The sequence below is a fragment of the Lithobates pipiens genome, unplaced genomic scaffold (genome assembly GCF_037356315.1).
Source record: "Lithobates pipiens isolate NorthernLeopardFrog02 unplaced genomic scaffold, aLitPip1_a1.2 Scaffold_18, whole genome shotgun sequence".
Lineage (NCBI taxonomy): Eukaryota > Metazoa > Chordata > Amphibia > Anura > Ranidae > Lithobates > Lithobates pipiens.
The window spans coordinates 193,827,181-193,842,939 of record NW_027507758.1 but is presented as its reverse complement, the minus strand read 5'-3'; the positions used below and the strand labels follow the sequence as shown (position 1 = coordinate 193,842,939).

At 42.4% G+C, this 15,759-nt stretch overlaps 1 protein-coding gene across 4 annotated transcripts in view; it reads left to right on the top strand.

The window, feature by feature from the left end:
* MAP4K3 (mitogen-activated protein kinase kinase kinase kinase 3) overlaps positions 1-15,759 on the top strand; it is a 783,526-nt gene that overhangs the window by 632,358 nt on the left and 135,409 nt on the right. For all 4 annotated transcript variants that reach the window (XM_077486491.1, XM_077486490.1, XM_077486493.1 and 1 more), the window contains one exon: positions 984-1,068. In XM_077486491.1, the coding sequence (XP_077342617.1) occupies positions 984-1,068 (85 nt within the window). The remainder of the gene's footprint in view (positions 1-983; positions 1,069-15,759) is intronic.

Genomic DNA, 15,759 nt, shown 5'->3' with positions numbered 1-15,759 from the left:
GCCGTCTTTCGGCTATGGCCCAGTCGGCAAGTGGTTAAATATTAAGAAAAAAAAAGGTGTTTTTCTTTTTTTTTTTCTTTCAGCAGCTTTGTAGATGACCCCTATTTATTCCTACAGTATGGGGGAGTACGGTGTTAATTTTGACGTAAAATTTTAATTTAGTTTTAGTCATTATTATTATTTAAGGTACTTGTATATCGCCGACAATTTACGCAATGCTTTACATATACATTGTACTTTAACATCGGTCCCTACCCTCACAGAGCTTACAATCTAAGGTCCTTAACTCACATTCATATACTAATTTAGACAGAAGCCAATTCACCTACCAGCATGTCTTTGGAGTGTGGGAGAAAACCAGAATGCCCGTAGTATTTTGACTAAAATGCCATTTTAATTTTAGTTGTATTTTAGTCATTGAATTGTTGTAATTTTATTTTTATTTTAGTCTACTAAAATAGAATTAATTTAGTCAACAACAATATTTTAGTCAAAGAAATTAACACTGCTCAGCAGGGCTCCCCAGGCCGCTGCTCTCACACACCATGCAGTGGTCTCTCCCTGTTGCATACTGCCGTTCGTTGGACTTTTCTACAGGGGAAGCAGTGTGTTTCTATAAAGAAACAACTATTAAGCTGGTCACATACTGCAAGTTTGAATCGGTTCCTGAAGAACTGGACGAAATTCACTTAGTGGGTGGCCCTGTTGGCTCCCTCCCACTGAGCAGAAAAATGGAAGCTGACCAATGGCTGCATCCTGTATTCAGACAGCCTATTAGCGTATGTCCGGCCTAAAGTAAAAGGTTTATAAAAAGCAGCAATTTAGAGCATTATCAATTGCTAGTCGGAGCCACCATGATTTTACTTACATTTTTCTTTCTATTAAGTGCAATTGAGCTATAATTAAAATATACAAATATAGCAATACATAATAATAATGCCGTTTATGTGGATTTTAATATTTTTCATTATTTTATTTTGCAGATGGGTGCATGCTTTTCAAAAGTATTTAATGGCTGTCCCTTGAAAATCTATTGCGCAACATCATGGATAAATCCAGAAACAAGAGGTATGTCCTTTTTCATTTTGTATTGAAGAAAGTGTATGTAGGGTTGAAAATTTCAAGTCCTGAGCTACTAGCCAGGCCTCAAGAGTTACTCGCCACCAGTTGCCCCGCCCAACCCCTACCCTGCCCGCCCCCAATTCCACCCCTAAACACGCCCTTGTAAATTATCTCCTGAAATTGCAATTAAATGTTTTATGCAGAATTAAGTTATAAAAATAAATATTAACAACAACTTTATCCATACCCAAAAATGCAGCCTGCCCATGTCCCCCAATGCAGCCTCCCCATGTCCACCAATGCAGCCTCCCCATGTCTACCAATGCAGCCTGCCCATGTCTGCCAGTACAGCCTGTGTCTGCAGAGTGCACCCTGTGTCTGCCAATGCAGCCTGTGTCCCCAGTGCAGCCTACCTGTGCAGGGGAAGAGAGAGGAGAGCCACCGCCTGGTTTATAAGAGCGTGGGGGAACATAAGAGCTTTCATTTCAATAACTGTGTTTTCCCCACCACGCGCTGTCATATACAGCCCCTCCCCCAGGATTGGATGGGTGATCTGTCTATCAAAGTGCCCGGATAAAGAGGAGGGGCTGTATATGACGGCGTGCAGCGGGGAATACATAGCTATTGAAATGAAAGCTGTTGTGTTCCCCGGCGCTCTGATAAACCAGGCGGCAGTGGCTCTCCTCTCTCTTCCCCCTACGATTGCTGGGAGAATGCCTCCCATACAACCCAGGCTGCCGGTGGTGCTCCCCCCGCTCCCAGGCAGCCCACACTTGCCAGCCCTCAAAATCCACTCGCAAAATGCGAGCAGGCGAGTGGAATTTTTGAGGGCTGGTGTATGTATATATTGTGTGTATATGTGTATGTGTATATGTGTATGTGTGTGTGTATATATATATATATATATATATATATATATATATATATATATATATATATACTTTAATCTGACTGTTATTCTTCCCAAATCTTTAAAGCGATTTAGTTACGGTATTTTACATGTACTATTTTTTACATTTTTATACCATTGGCTACATTCTATTCTTCTAGGCCAGTGATGGCGAACCTTGGCACCCCACATGTTTTGGAACTACATTTACCATGATGCTTAACTATACTGCAGAGTGCATGAGCATCATGGGAAATGTAATTTTGAAACATCTGGGGTACCAAGGTTCACCATCACTGTTCTAGGCAGTCAGCCATTTTAGACTAAAAGATGCTTACCAGAAGCTGCCTGCAGTGTCCAGTTGTAGCAAAAACCTCTCACTAAAGGCATTATAAACCTTCCTACCTGCACCTTTATGTTTTGTTTTTCACTTACATAGGATGTGCACTGTTCATGTAGTTTCATGGTGTCATTTGTTGCCCAGTATGCACAGCCTTTAGTAGAGTAAATCTTCACATTCCTTTGTTAGATTTTCTGTTTTACTTCAAACATTAGGCATGTGGAATGGCTCGGCACATGGTAATACATGACAGGACTGCCAGATTTAAACAGTCTTGTGTTTACATCAGGCTGCCGATCGTTTTGTAAAAACAGAAAAGATTGCAGTCCTTTTCTGCTTTTTTTTTTTTATTAAATTTTTTTCCTGGACAGACTCAAAAGTAGACGGATGCACAATGTAAGTCAGTTACATCTACTTGACCATAGACTTGCATGGAGCTTTCAGTCAGGTCTGCCTAAAAAACTGACAGGTTGACCTAATCAGGCCATGTGAAAGGGGCCTATGTCAGACTAGGAAGTACTGAACTACCTGTTTGGTAAAATACAGCTCCTGTTCAGTGAGACACAGCCAATATGGCAACTTTAGTTCACATGGGTGACTGGGGGACAATAAAACGGGTAATTGAGCTGAAGCTTTACTAGTTTTATGTTTTTTTTTTGTTTTGTTTTTTGTTCTTCCTGATTTCTGCTCTTGTTTGCTGTACCTGTTTAAAGTGCTGTGAACCTATGCAGGGGGGTCAAACCACACCCTGCTGCTTAGCTAATCCCTCACACTAATGCCGACTATCTTAACCACTTCAATTCTAGGCTTTTGCCCCTTCCTGCCCAGGACAAGTTTCAGCTTTCAGTGCTGACACACTTTGACAATTGTGCAGTCATGCAACACTGTACCCAAACAAAATAATTTTCTTCCCACAAATAGAGCTTTCTGATGGTGGTATTTGATCCCTTCTGGGTTTTTTTTTTTTTTGCTAAACAAACTAAAAAAGACAAACATTTTTGAAAAAAAAAAGGTTTTCTTAGTTTCTGTCATAAAATTTTGTTTTCTCATTCACTGACGGGCACTGATGGGCTGTGCTGATAATCAATATCAGCACAGCCCACCCCACCCCCCCGACCCCCCCCCCACTGGTTGCCTCTCCCTGTCAGCGTGAACCGAGCACTACGGCACTTCCTGGTTCATGCAATGATCAACTGTGATTGGTCACAGCTGATCACGTGGTAAGAAGCCTCTGACAGAGGCTCCTTTTTGGCGATCAGAGATGCGGCATGTAATACTGACATTCTGCACTCGTGATCGCCGTGCTCTCTCTTTTCTGCTTGCCTGTGCTTCCCTCACAGGACTTATGGACAGCCCTACAAGCACTAGAAACAACAAAAGAAAGGGTGCACTGACCTAGTGCACTACCAACATAACTATATTTATTTGGAAAGATAAAACATATATTCACAAACACATAGCCAACATAGGCATATAAAGGAAACAACAGTTGAAGTTTCAGCTTCGCAATCTGGGGTACAAATCCTTATGGACATGGTTCGCTCCAATTTCATGCTACCCCTAACGGAGTCAGCTGAAAGTCTGGTTTCTTCTTTGGGTTCGTTGAAACCTTCACAACCAGTGCATGCGTTTCCAGTCCACGCATTACTAGAGAAGTTATTTATACCGAATGGGATAAGCATTTTCTCCCTCCAAAGAGATTCCCAGTTCTCTATCCTATGGAGGAAAAATTCACCAAAAAATTGAAAGTTCCAGCAGTAGATACTGCAATTTCCAGTGTGAATAAAAGTTTAACTGGCTCTTCCCAGACACGTCAGCACATTGCTGGCGATGCCATGAGGAAAGGGGGTCCTGCCCTAAGTTGACACCTTTCTGGACTGCGGTACGCACGGTGTCTCAAAAATTTACGGACCTGCTGTTTCCCAATGACCCGGCGTTCTTTCTACTCCATGTATCCACCCTGCCCCCCAGAAAATATGGGAGATCTATATTGAGACATTTGACTAACGCTGCCAAGTCCTGTATCCCCCCTACTTTGGAAACAGGACTGTCCTCCAACCATAGCTATGTGGTTGAGGAGGGTAGAAGACATGAAAAAAATGGAGGACTTGGTGCTGACAGCACAACACAGACAGGACACCTATAGGAAAACCTGGTCTCTCTGGAATATGTTTATACTTTCAGATGAAGGAAAGTCCCTGCTTGCGCCTTGAGCTGTTGTGATTATACAGACGCTAGGCAGTATGCGGAGGTGCCGACCCCATGGACATGTATCTCCGTCGCACGCCTCCCATTGTCCCTCCGCCCCCCCCCCCTTTCTCTCCCGATTTTCCCCCTTTTCCCCCGTATCTTACCTTTCTTTCTTCTCTCATTCTTTTCTGGTAGCGTTATGTTGGCCTATATTGTTTAGACCTTGGATATACCAACGAGCTGAGCCTCGGGAGTATATAGACCCGGGTTATATTTTCTTTCTTGTGCCGTTGGAATACACATTGTATTTTATATCCTGTCAAGATGTGCGACTTGGAGGCTGCGACCTCCATTTTTATGCTACCGCTGTATGTTAAACGGGCCCTTGCCCCTTTGTTGAAAACTAATAAAATATATATTTGAAAAAAAAAAAAAGTTTAACTTTCCCAGTGGACAATGCACAAATGCTAAAGGATCCAACAGATAAAAAGTTGGAATTCCTGTTAAAATCCTCTTTTTCTTTAGCAGGTACTGTTGCTCAGTCTGCAATTGCAGCAACAGGCATCTGTCAGTCCTTAAAAGGCCAGTTCACAGAGGCCCTTAGCAAGCTCCCTGCACAACAGGCCAGTGAGTTGGCCGATTTACCAAAACATTATGTTTTGCCATAGATGCTGTAAAGGATTCTATTCACCAGGCATCTCGCCTTGCACTTGTGCTAGTACACATGCGTAGGACCCTTTGGCTAAAGGGCTGGTTTGCCGAAGCACCTTGCAAAAACCTACTGTCTAGTTTCCCATTTCATGGGTAGTTACTATTTGGCGATGATTTGGATAAATACATCAAAACAATTTCCAGTGGAAAGACTATCCTTTTGCCAGTCAAAAGAAAGTATAAACGTCCTTCATTTAAACAGACTTTCTTTATCATACATCATAGGACACAGAGCCTCAAGTATTTACTTAGTGGGTTATGGGCCTACCTTCAGGTGTTGACACTGGTATAACCAATACAGGAAGTTGACTCCCCTATATAACCCCTCCTCCTTCCAGGAGCACTCAGTTTTTCGCCAGTGTCTAAGGTGTTGGTCACGAGGGAAGATGTGCTCTGCGGAGCTCCAGGAGGAATCAATGCTGGATTTAAAAAACCTCCACAACCGGATCCACCCCCGCCACTGCAGCCATAGGATGGTACCCGGGCCTCGCATTGAAAAACAAGGTTTTACCTGTAACGCTTCTCTTTGAGAGCTGGACCCTAGGAACCAGGACTCTTTTTGGTCTTGCTACATTACCTAAAGTTGTCCGAAGGGATGCTATACAAGGCCCAAAGGAGAGGAACCCCTTTTTTTTAAAAAAGGGACCTGGTCTTTGAAGGTTTTACTAGGCTACCCGCCTTGATGGGTGAAGTTTGGATCTGTCTGTGAATCAGCAGTATCCTGCAGTGAGGAAAAGGTAAGGGAAGAGGCTAGGAACTGTAAAAGGTGTCTGTGCTTTCCTTCCATATATTTAAAACTGTATGCCTTTAAAAGTTCTCCCCTAGAGGGAGTAAGTTACACATACCTTAATGTGATGCTTCAGCAGCTCTGTGTCTGGCTATAAACAGCCCATGTGTGGTCCCAGCAGCCCAAGGGGGGTTCTCAGTGAACAAACGGCCTCTTCTATAGGAATCAAGGGGATACAGCAGTTACAGAAACAGCATTGCACAGGTTGAAGTACTCTGGCAGCTAATGCAGCCTTAGAAGAATCCCTAACGGGCATGGGATTTTATCCACAAACCACTAGTTCAACTATTGAAGTTTACTACTTATAAAGATTCCCCCTCCCTCCTCCAGGAGGCGCGGTGGCCATTTCCAGTTTTTTATATATAAAACTTGCCCTTGTGTACTTAGCTTGCTGTTTTTTTTATTTAGGATTCCCTAGCCTGTTGTTACAGGCAGTACTTTCTAGTGGGGAAAAGACACGGTGGCATTGCAGGCTCTCATCGGCAACGCCGCCTCCTCCTCTCGTGTCTGTGTTTTAGATAACAAACAGCGCACACGCGCAGACTGTTATGCTGAGGAGGAGGGGCGGGTTTGCTTAGGGGCATGTTCCTACAGTCGGGTGTCGCCGTGTGTAGGACGTAAGGACGTCCACACAGCTTCACATTCTGAAAACACACAGCGCTGAGGACGCCAATCAGGTTTTCACCTGATGCTGGCAACACAAACGCTCTCAATATGCACAAGCTAAACTGAAAAGAGTCTGTTACAGCCACATCACACTAAGGAGACACAGCAGCGTTGGGCATGTAAGGAGTGTAAAGCAGGCATTTCCAGTACAGGAAACACTATCATCAGCTTTAAAACTGATCCTATGTTGACATTGTTTTTTGTTGCTAAAACTGTTGTCAAAGCAAAAAAAAAAAAAAATAGCTACCATAAAGGTACCCAAGGTTCCACCCCCAGGCGCTGGGAACCCCAGTCATGTCACCATACTGTCTTCCCTGCCGGAGATACCAAATATGGCAAGCCAGGGTGAATCATTGGAAGCTAGTGGTGGTGCAACTGCTTCATACACTTCAGCCCCTCGATACATGACTGAAGATGCATTTTCCTCTGCCCTGCATGGTTTAGAAATGAGATTAGCGACTTTAATCGCATCCTGCATCCAGGTGGATAGGAAGCGTCTTAAATCCCCCTCCCCACCTTAAATTCTTTACAAGCAGTGGCGGGTCCAAGGGATTGTGGGAACAAGATTGAGGTATTAACCTCAGGTGATAGAGAGGAAAAACAGGCCGGTTATTCCTCTGCGTTGGAAACAATATTTCATGTTTCAGTTTCACAATCCTGAAGTACAGAGCCTTACAGTGATGGTTTGCTCCGCTTTCATGCTACCCTTAACAGTTAGCTGCAGGTCCGGTGTCCACCTTGGCTCCTTGAAACCTTTACAACCTTTGCATGCGTTTCCCCTCCATGCATTACTAGAAAAGCTTATTATTACCGAATGGGATCATCCGGATAAGCATTTTTCTCCTAAGAGATTCTCTATGGAGAAAAAAAGAAAATTCACTAAAAAGATGAAAGGTTCCAGCAGTTGACGCTGCGATTTCCAATGTGAATAAAAGTTTAACTTGTCCAGTAGACAATGCACATATGCTTAAGGATCCAACAGCAGGGACCACCCGCGGTCATTGTTAATTTTAACGATCGTATGAAGCTTCGTTATTGTAAGTGTGTTTTTTATGTATATTCATCATTAAAATGTTTTTCTATGGAGAGCGCTATGGCCTGTCTTTCTATCCACATGGTCTGAGGAAATGTGAATACTGCTATATACTGATCCAGTGTGGGTATTCCACGAACGTGTCAGTTCATTTGACTTTGAATGGGAGAAAGCTGTGTTTTCGTTTGTGACCCGGTCGGATATTGTCTGAGAGGAGTACAGCGATTGGACGAGTTGATAAGCATTCGTTGATATTTAAGTGCATACGACCCTCTTTAATTTAAAGGGTCTATACGATGAGGTGAGCAGCCAATTTTACCATTGGTAGTGGTCCCCCCCCTTGGCACTAAGTCACTTTATGCATGAACTGACTGTATACCACTGAAGATTCCTCACGTGGACTTTTTGACACAAAAGCTATCTTTGGACTTTTAATTAATTTTAATATGTTAGTAATCATTTTATTTTAGTTAGAGCGCTGTAACGGCATGGCTATTGAGAGCCAGGTGCTGAGGAACCGGGGTCTGTCGGACTCGGTGATTTCAACTATGTTGAGGGCGCGGAAATCTTCACGGAAGATATACCATCGTACCTGGAAGACCTACATCTCCATGTGTGAGGAGAAAGGATGGCATCCGCACTCCTTTTCTATATCCAGGATCCTGCTGTTTCTTCAGCAAGGAGTAGACCAGAAGTTGGCGTTAAGCACCATTAAGGGAGAAATTTCAGCCTTGGCTGTCTTTTTTTCAGTGACCCCTGGCGTCTCATTCATTAGTGAGTACCTTTGTTCAGGAGGTACGACATGTAGTCCCTCCGGTGCGTCCACCGTTACCTCTGTGGGATTTGAACCTGGTGTTGTCGGCGCTTCAAAAGCCGCCATTTGAGAATATTAGGGAGATTTCCTTATTGACCCTTTCACAGAAGGTGGTTTTCCTAATGGCCATAACATCGGCCAGGAGGGTTTCGGAATTGGCGGCCTTGTCGCCTTATCTGGTCATCCACAGGGATAAGGTGGTGTTGCATCCCCAATCGTCCTTTCTACCTAAGGTGGTCTCGGCCTTTCATATCAATGAGGACATTGTATTGCCATCGTTGTGCCCTAAGCCAAAGCACCCCAAAGAGGTGGCCCTTCACTCTCTCGACCTGGTTAGGGCTCTAAAAGTGTATTTGTCTATCACAGCTCCCTTTCGGAAGTCAGACTCGCTGTTTGTTTTGGTGGCTGGTCCAAAGAAGGGTATGGCGGTCTCGTCTGCCACCATTTCTAGGTGGATCAGACAGATTGTAGTACAAGCCTATGCCTTGAAGGGGCAGGTGCCCCCCTTTCCGGTCACAGCCCACTCTACAAGGGCAATCGGAACATCTTGGGCCTTCCGACACCAAGTGTCGGTCGCCCAGGTGTGTAAGGCGGCGACATGGTCGTCTGTCCATACGTTTACCAAGTTTTGCAAGGTGAGGAATTGAAAAAGGTACTAATAAGTCACAGATACAAGATGGCCAAAACCTAACCCCATCCAAAACAGCAAAATAATTAGAAAATCAAGTTGTCTCCTCTAGAAAAAGGGTTTTTCCTTCGTCCACTGTAATGCACTGTAATACATTCGGGTCTTAAGAGAAATGCAGTAAGACAGGAACAAGCTATGCCAATTTAATAAAGTTTTTTTTATCTTATGCAAATATATGAAATCTGTATTGTAATATTTATGTCAACACTGTATGTGCTGCTATCACTTTATTATTATAATTAAAAACTATATGTTTTATATTTTGTACATTTCCTTGGCCCCTTACCCACTTTAAAGTCCTTTTTCTAGAGGAGACAACTTGATTTTCAAATAAGTTTTACAAGGTAGACATCATTGCATCGGCTGATGCCGGTTTTGGCCGCAAAGTTTTGCAGGCGGCCGTGTAGTTGCAATTGAGATTTTTTCCTAGTTTTTCGATAAAAAACGCAGTACTGTTTGTTAATGCACTGTTGCGTTACTTCAGCAAAAAGGTTGCGGTGTTGGGGATCTCTCCTGTTGAGAATACCCGGTTATATAGCGGTGTGTTTTTTCTGTACACTGCTGTTTTTTTGTGGGTTTAGTTTCACTAGTTCCCACTTGCCGTGATGGATGACGTTTTTATGCTGTTTTTCCCACCCCTCGTTTGGCACTGCTTGGGACATCCCATTTAGTTACAGAGAGGAGCTGTGTCAGTCGGTGAATAAAAGAGAAAATAGGATTTTTGTACTCACCGTAAAATCCTTTTCTCTGTAATTTACCGACCGACACAGCACCCACCCCTCTTTTCTCTACGTTTTACTGCTTGTTGACATACTGCGTCTTCTGGGGCAGCAGGGAGGGTTATTAGCACAGTGTCCGCCCCCTGGGCGGTACTGACAGTTCTGTGTATTGTGTTACAGTTTTGCCTAGTTCTCCTAATGGCAGGCTAACAAACCCATTTAGTTACATAGAGGAGCTGTGTCAGTCGGTGAATTACAGAAAAAAGGATTTTACGGTGAGTACAAAAATCCTATTTTTGTCGGTGTTACAAAAACAGCCATTCTAACCATTTAGTCCATTTGACAAGGAAGCTGGTATTTTTAGTTGCTATATCCTCAGCAAGGAGGGTGTCAGACTTGGCTGCTCTTTCTTGTAAAGAGCCATATTTGGTTATTCATGAGGACAGAGTGGTGTTACGCCCTCATCCAGGCTTTTTGCCAAAAGTGGTTTCAGGCTTTCATCTGAAGATATTGTCTTGCTATCGTTTTCCCCAAGACCATTTTCCAGGAAAGAAAAGTCACTACATTGTCTTGATGTAGTGAGGGCAGTGAAGATGTATTTAGAGAAAACTGCTCCGATTCGTAAGACTGACATTTATTGATTCTGCCAGAGGGTCCTAAAAAAGGGACAGGTAGCGTCGAAATCCACTATCGCTAAGTGGATTCGGCAAGTTATAATTCAAACGTATGATTTAAAGGGAAAGATTGCCCCTTTTCAAGTTAAGGTGCACTCTACCAGAGCGGTGGGTGCTTCTTGGGCAGTGCATCACCAGGTCTCCATGTCTCAGATCTGCAAGGCCGCGACTTGGTATTCAGTACATACATTTGCATAATTGTATCAAGTGGATGCAAGATGGAATGAGGATATCGCCTTCAGTCTGCTGTAGGCAGCAGTATAAAGTCCTCAGGTCTGGGGTTGCACTACAGGTTGTGTCTCCCTCCCCTCAAGTAGCATTGCTATGGGACATCCCACTAAGTAAATACTTGAGGCCCTGTGTCCTATGATGTATGATAAAGAAAATAGGATTTTTAAAACAGCTTACCTGTAAAATCCTTTTCTTGGAGTACATCATAGGACACAGAGCTCCCGCCCCTCTGTTTTATGGGCTTTAAGTATATTGCTTGGCTACAAAAACTGAGTTAGTCCTAGAAGGAGGAGAGGTTATATAGGGGAGTCAACTTCCTGTATTGGGTGTGCCAGTGTCAACACCTGAAGGTAGCTATAACCCACTAAGTAAATACTTAAGGCTTTGTGTCCTATGATGTACTCCAAGAAAAGGATTTTGCGGGTAAGCTGTTATAAAAATCCTACTTTTCACAGCTCTTACTGTGAAAAAACCTTTCCGTATTTGGAGATTACATTTCTTTTTCTCTAGATGTAAAGAGTGCCCTCTTGTCTTCTGTAATGACCTTAAAGTTCACTATATAGACCCCTTATGTATTTGTACATGTTGATCATATTATCAGAAAGTTAATGAATTCAGTAATTCAATTCAAAAAGTGAAACACAGATGTGTTACACACATAGTGATATATTTTAAGCATTTATTTTTTTCATTTTGATGATTTATGGCTTACAGCAAGTGAAAACCCAAAATTCAGTATCTCAGAAAATTTGAATATTACGTAAGACCAATAAAAAAAAAAACGATTTTTTAATGCAGAAATTTTAGCTTACTGAAAAGTAACTCCATGTACAGTATAGTATGCACTATACCAATACTTGGTTGGGGCTCCTTTTGCATGAATTGCTGCATCATTGCGGCGGGGCATGGAGGCAATCAGCTTGTGGCACTGCTGAGGTGTTATGGAAACCCAGGTTTCTTTGATAGCGGCCTTCAGCTCATCTGCATTGTTGGGTCTGGTGTATCTCATCTTCCTCTTGACAATACCCCACAGATTCTCTATGGGGTTTAGGTCAGATGAGTTTGCTGGTCAATCAAGCACCATGATCATTAAACCAGGTATTGAAACTTTTAATAGTGTGGGCAGGTGCCAAATCTTGCTGGAAAATGAAATCAACATCCCCATGAAGCTGGTCAACAGAGGGAAGCATGAAGTTCTCTAGAATTTCCTAGTAGAGGGCTGCGCTGACTTTGGACAAAACACAGTGGACCAACACCAGCAGATGATATGGCTCCCCAAATCATCCCTTATTGTGGAAACTTCACACTGGACCTCATGCAACTTGGATTCTGTGGCTCTTCACTCTTCCGCCAGACTCTGGGACCTTTATTTCCAGATGAAATGCAAAATTTTCAACAGTCCATGATGATTTGGGTAGATGAGAGACACCAGACCCAACAATGCAGACAAGCTGAAGGCCGCTATCAAAGCAACCTGGGCTTCCTTAACACCTCAGCAGTGCCACAGGCTGATCGCCTCCAGGCCAAGCTGCATTGATGCAGTAATTCATGCAAAAGGAGCCCCGACCAACTATTGTATACTATAACATACATAGACATACTTTTCAGTAAGCAAACATTTCTGTATGAAACATACTTTTTTTATTTTATTGGTCTTATGTAATATTCTAATTTTCTGAGATACAGAATTTTGGGTTTTCACTAGCTGTAAGCCATAATCAAAATGGAAAAAAAAAAAAAAACTTGAAATATATCACTCTGTGTGTAACACATCTATGTAAAATGAGTTTCACTTTTTGAACTGAATTACTGACATCAACTTTTTGATGCTATTCAAATTTCTGGAGATGCACCTGTGTGTGTGTGTGTGTGTGTGTGTGTATATATATATATATATATATATATATATATATATATATATATATATATATATATATATATATATATATATATATATATTGGGGACGGAAAGTTTTCAGACCCCCTTAAATTTTTCACTCTTTGTTATATTACAGCCATTTGCTAAAATCATTTAAGTTCATTTTGTTCCTCATTAATGTACACACAACACCCCATATTGACAGAAAAACACAGAATTGTTGACATTTTTGCAGATTGCAGAAGTTCACTTCAACAAGCCTAGCCATGGTCGACCAAAGAAGTTGAGTGTATGTGCTCAGGGTCATATCCAGAGGTTGTCTTTGGGAAATAGACATATGAGTGATGCCAGCATTGCTGCAGAGGTTGAAGGGGTAGGGGGTCAGCCCATCAGTGCTCAGACCATACGCCTCACGCTGCATCAAATTGGTCTGCATAGCTGTCATCCCAGAAGGAAGCCTCTTTTAAAGATGATGCACAAGAAAGCCCACAAACAGTTTGCTGAAGACAAGCAGACTAAGGACATGGATTACTGTAAGCATGTCCTGTGGTCTGATGAGACTAAGATAAATGTATTTGATTCAGATGGTGTCAAGCGTTTGTGGCGGCAATCAGCTGAGGCATACAAAGACAAGTGTGTCTTGTCTACACTCAAGCATGGTGGTGGGAGTGTCATGGTCAGGGTCATCATGAGTGATGCCGACACTGGGGAGCTACAGTTCATTGAGGGAACCATGAATGCCAAAATGTACTGTGACATACTGAAGCAGAGCATTATCCCCTCCCTTTGGTGACTGCAGCAGGAGAATACTGCCACAGGGCAGTATTCCAACATGATAATGACCCCAGACACACCTCCAAGACAACCACTGCCTTGCTAAAGAAGCAGAGGGTAAAGGTGATGGACTGGCCAAGCATGTCTCCAGACCTAAACCCTATTGAGCATCTATGCGGCATCCTCAAATGGAAGGTGAAGGAGCGAAAGGTCTCTAACATCCACCAGCTCTGTGATGTTGTCATGGAGGAGTGGAAGAGGACTCCAGTGGCAACCTGTGAAGCACGAATAACGTTTCATCTTCATGAATCCTGATGGCAGCACATTTTTATCAAGACTGTCTTGGTACATTTTTCTATTCATCCTTCCTTCAATAATATGACATGTGCCAGTACCATATACTGAAAAACAGCCCCACACCATGATGTTCCCATATACAAACTTCACTGTTGGTATGGTGTTTTTGGGGTGATGTGCCAAAACATGATGGTTTAAGGTCAGTGCTACCTGACCTTCAAATTTTGTGTGTATTATGGCATCCAAAGAGTTTTGTTTTGGTTTCATCTGACCAGACTATATTCTCCTAGTATTTCACAGGCTTGTCTAAATGTTGTGCATCAAACTTAAAATGAGCTTCAACATGCTTTTTCTTCAGCAATGGAGTCTTGCGTGGTTAGCGTGCATGTTCTTTCCACTTCCATATTATGGCCCCAGCAGTGCTCACTGGAGCATTCAGAAGTTTAGAAATCCTTCTGTAACCAATGCCATCAATATGTTTTTGGTCTTGAGAGAACTCTTTGCTTTTACCATCATGAGATGTTTCGTGTGGCACCTTGGTAATGAGACACCTTTTTATAGGCCATCAGTTGAGACTAAACCAGTTAATTTTAATTTGCCCTGCCAAAGGGCGGCGTTGCTTTAATTACTAATAGATTTCAGCTGGTTTCTTGACTTTCCATGCCTTTTTGCACCTCCCTTTCTTCTTGTGTTCAATACTTATTTTTTTTCCTTGTCATTCCATTTTATTACACATAACTTAATTTCTGAACTTGCATAGTAGGTAAGGTTGAATAAAGACAACAGTCCATCCAGTTAAATCTGTGTTGGTGTTTGTGTAGATAATTATTTACCATATCCCTGTATATTGTGTTTGCTAAGATGCATGCCCAAGAGTCTTTTAAAACTATCAATACAACCTTCTGACACCACAGATTGTGGAAGAGAGTTCCACATCTGTACCGCCCTGACAGTGAAAAACCCTTACACAGCTTAAGGTTAAACCACTTCTCTTCCAGTCCCATTGTGTGGCCCTGTGTCTTCTTACATTCCCTGGGACTGAAAAGTTTCATACTTACGCTGGGATCACCATTGACATATTTGTATATCAATATCAGAACTGCTTTTAAATGTCTCTTCTCCAGGGAGAATAAATTGAGTGCTTGTAGTTCGTTCCTCGTAATTGAGGTCCTCCATTCCCCATATTCATTTTTTTGCCCTTCTCCATGCTTGCTCCAGCACATTCTTTCTCAGGGTTGTTGACCAGAACAAAATACTCCAGATGCGGCCGAGCCAGAGTTTTATAAATTGGCAGGATTATCTTTTTATCTCTGGAGTAAATGCTTTTTTAATGCATGCAAATATTCTGCTGGCTTTGCTTGCTGCATTTTGGCATTGCATGCTATTGCTCAGTCTGTCTTTTACTAGGACCCCCAATCCTGCTCCATCCTGGAATCTCCCAGGGGCTCTCCCCCTAGTGCGTATTTTGCTTTATATTTTTAATACCCAAATTCATTATCTTACATTTTTCAATGTTGAACCTCATTTGCCATCTAGTTGCCCACTCCCTTAATTTATTCAGGTCCTCTTGTAAGGTTTTTATATCCTGCTGTGATGCTATTGCCATTCTTATTTTTGTGTCATCAGCAAACACTGAGATTGAGCTATTTATCCTGTCATCTATATTTATAAATAAATTAAACAGAATTGGTCCCAAGACAAAGCCTTGGAGTACCCCACTAACCACTCTAGACCATTCTGACTACACGTTCTTTATCACCACCCTTTGTACACGCCCCTGTAGCCAGTTTCTGACTGGGGGAGGAGACATATCGTTCCTACTTAGAAGGCCAAATTCCAGATAAATCACATCTACCAGCCTACCTTTGTCCAGATGGCAGCTCACTTCCTCGTAGAATGTTAACAGGTTGGTTTGGCAACATATTTGTTTTGATTTCTTTGTATGTATGGGTTGTTATCGACGTGGTAAAAATTTCATATCAATGGCACCTTTAGAAATATATTT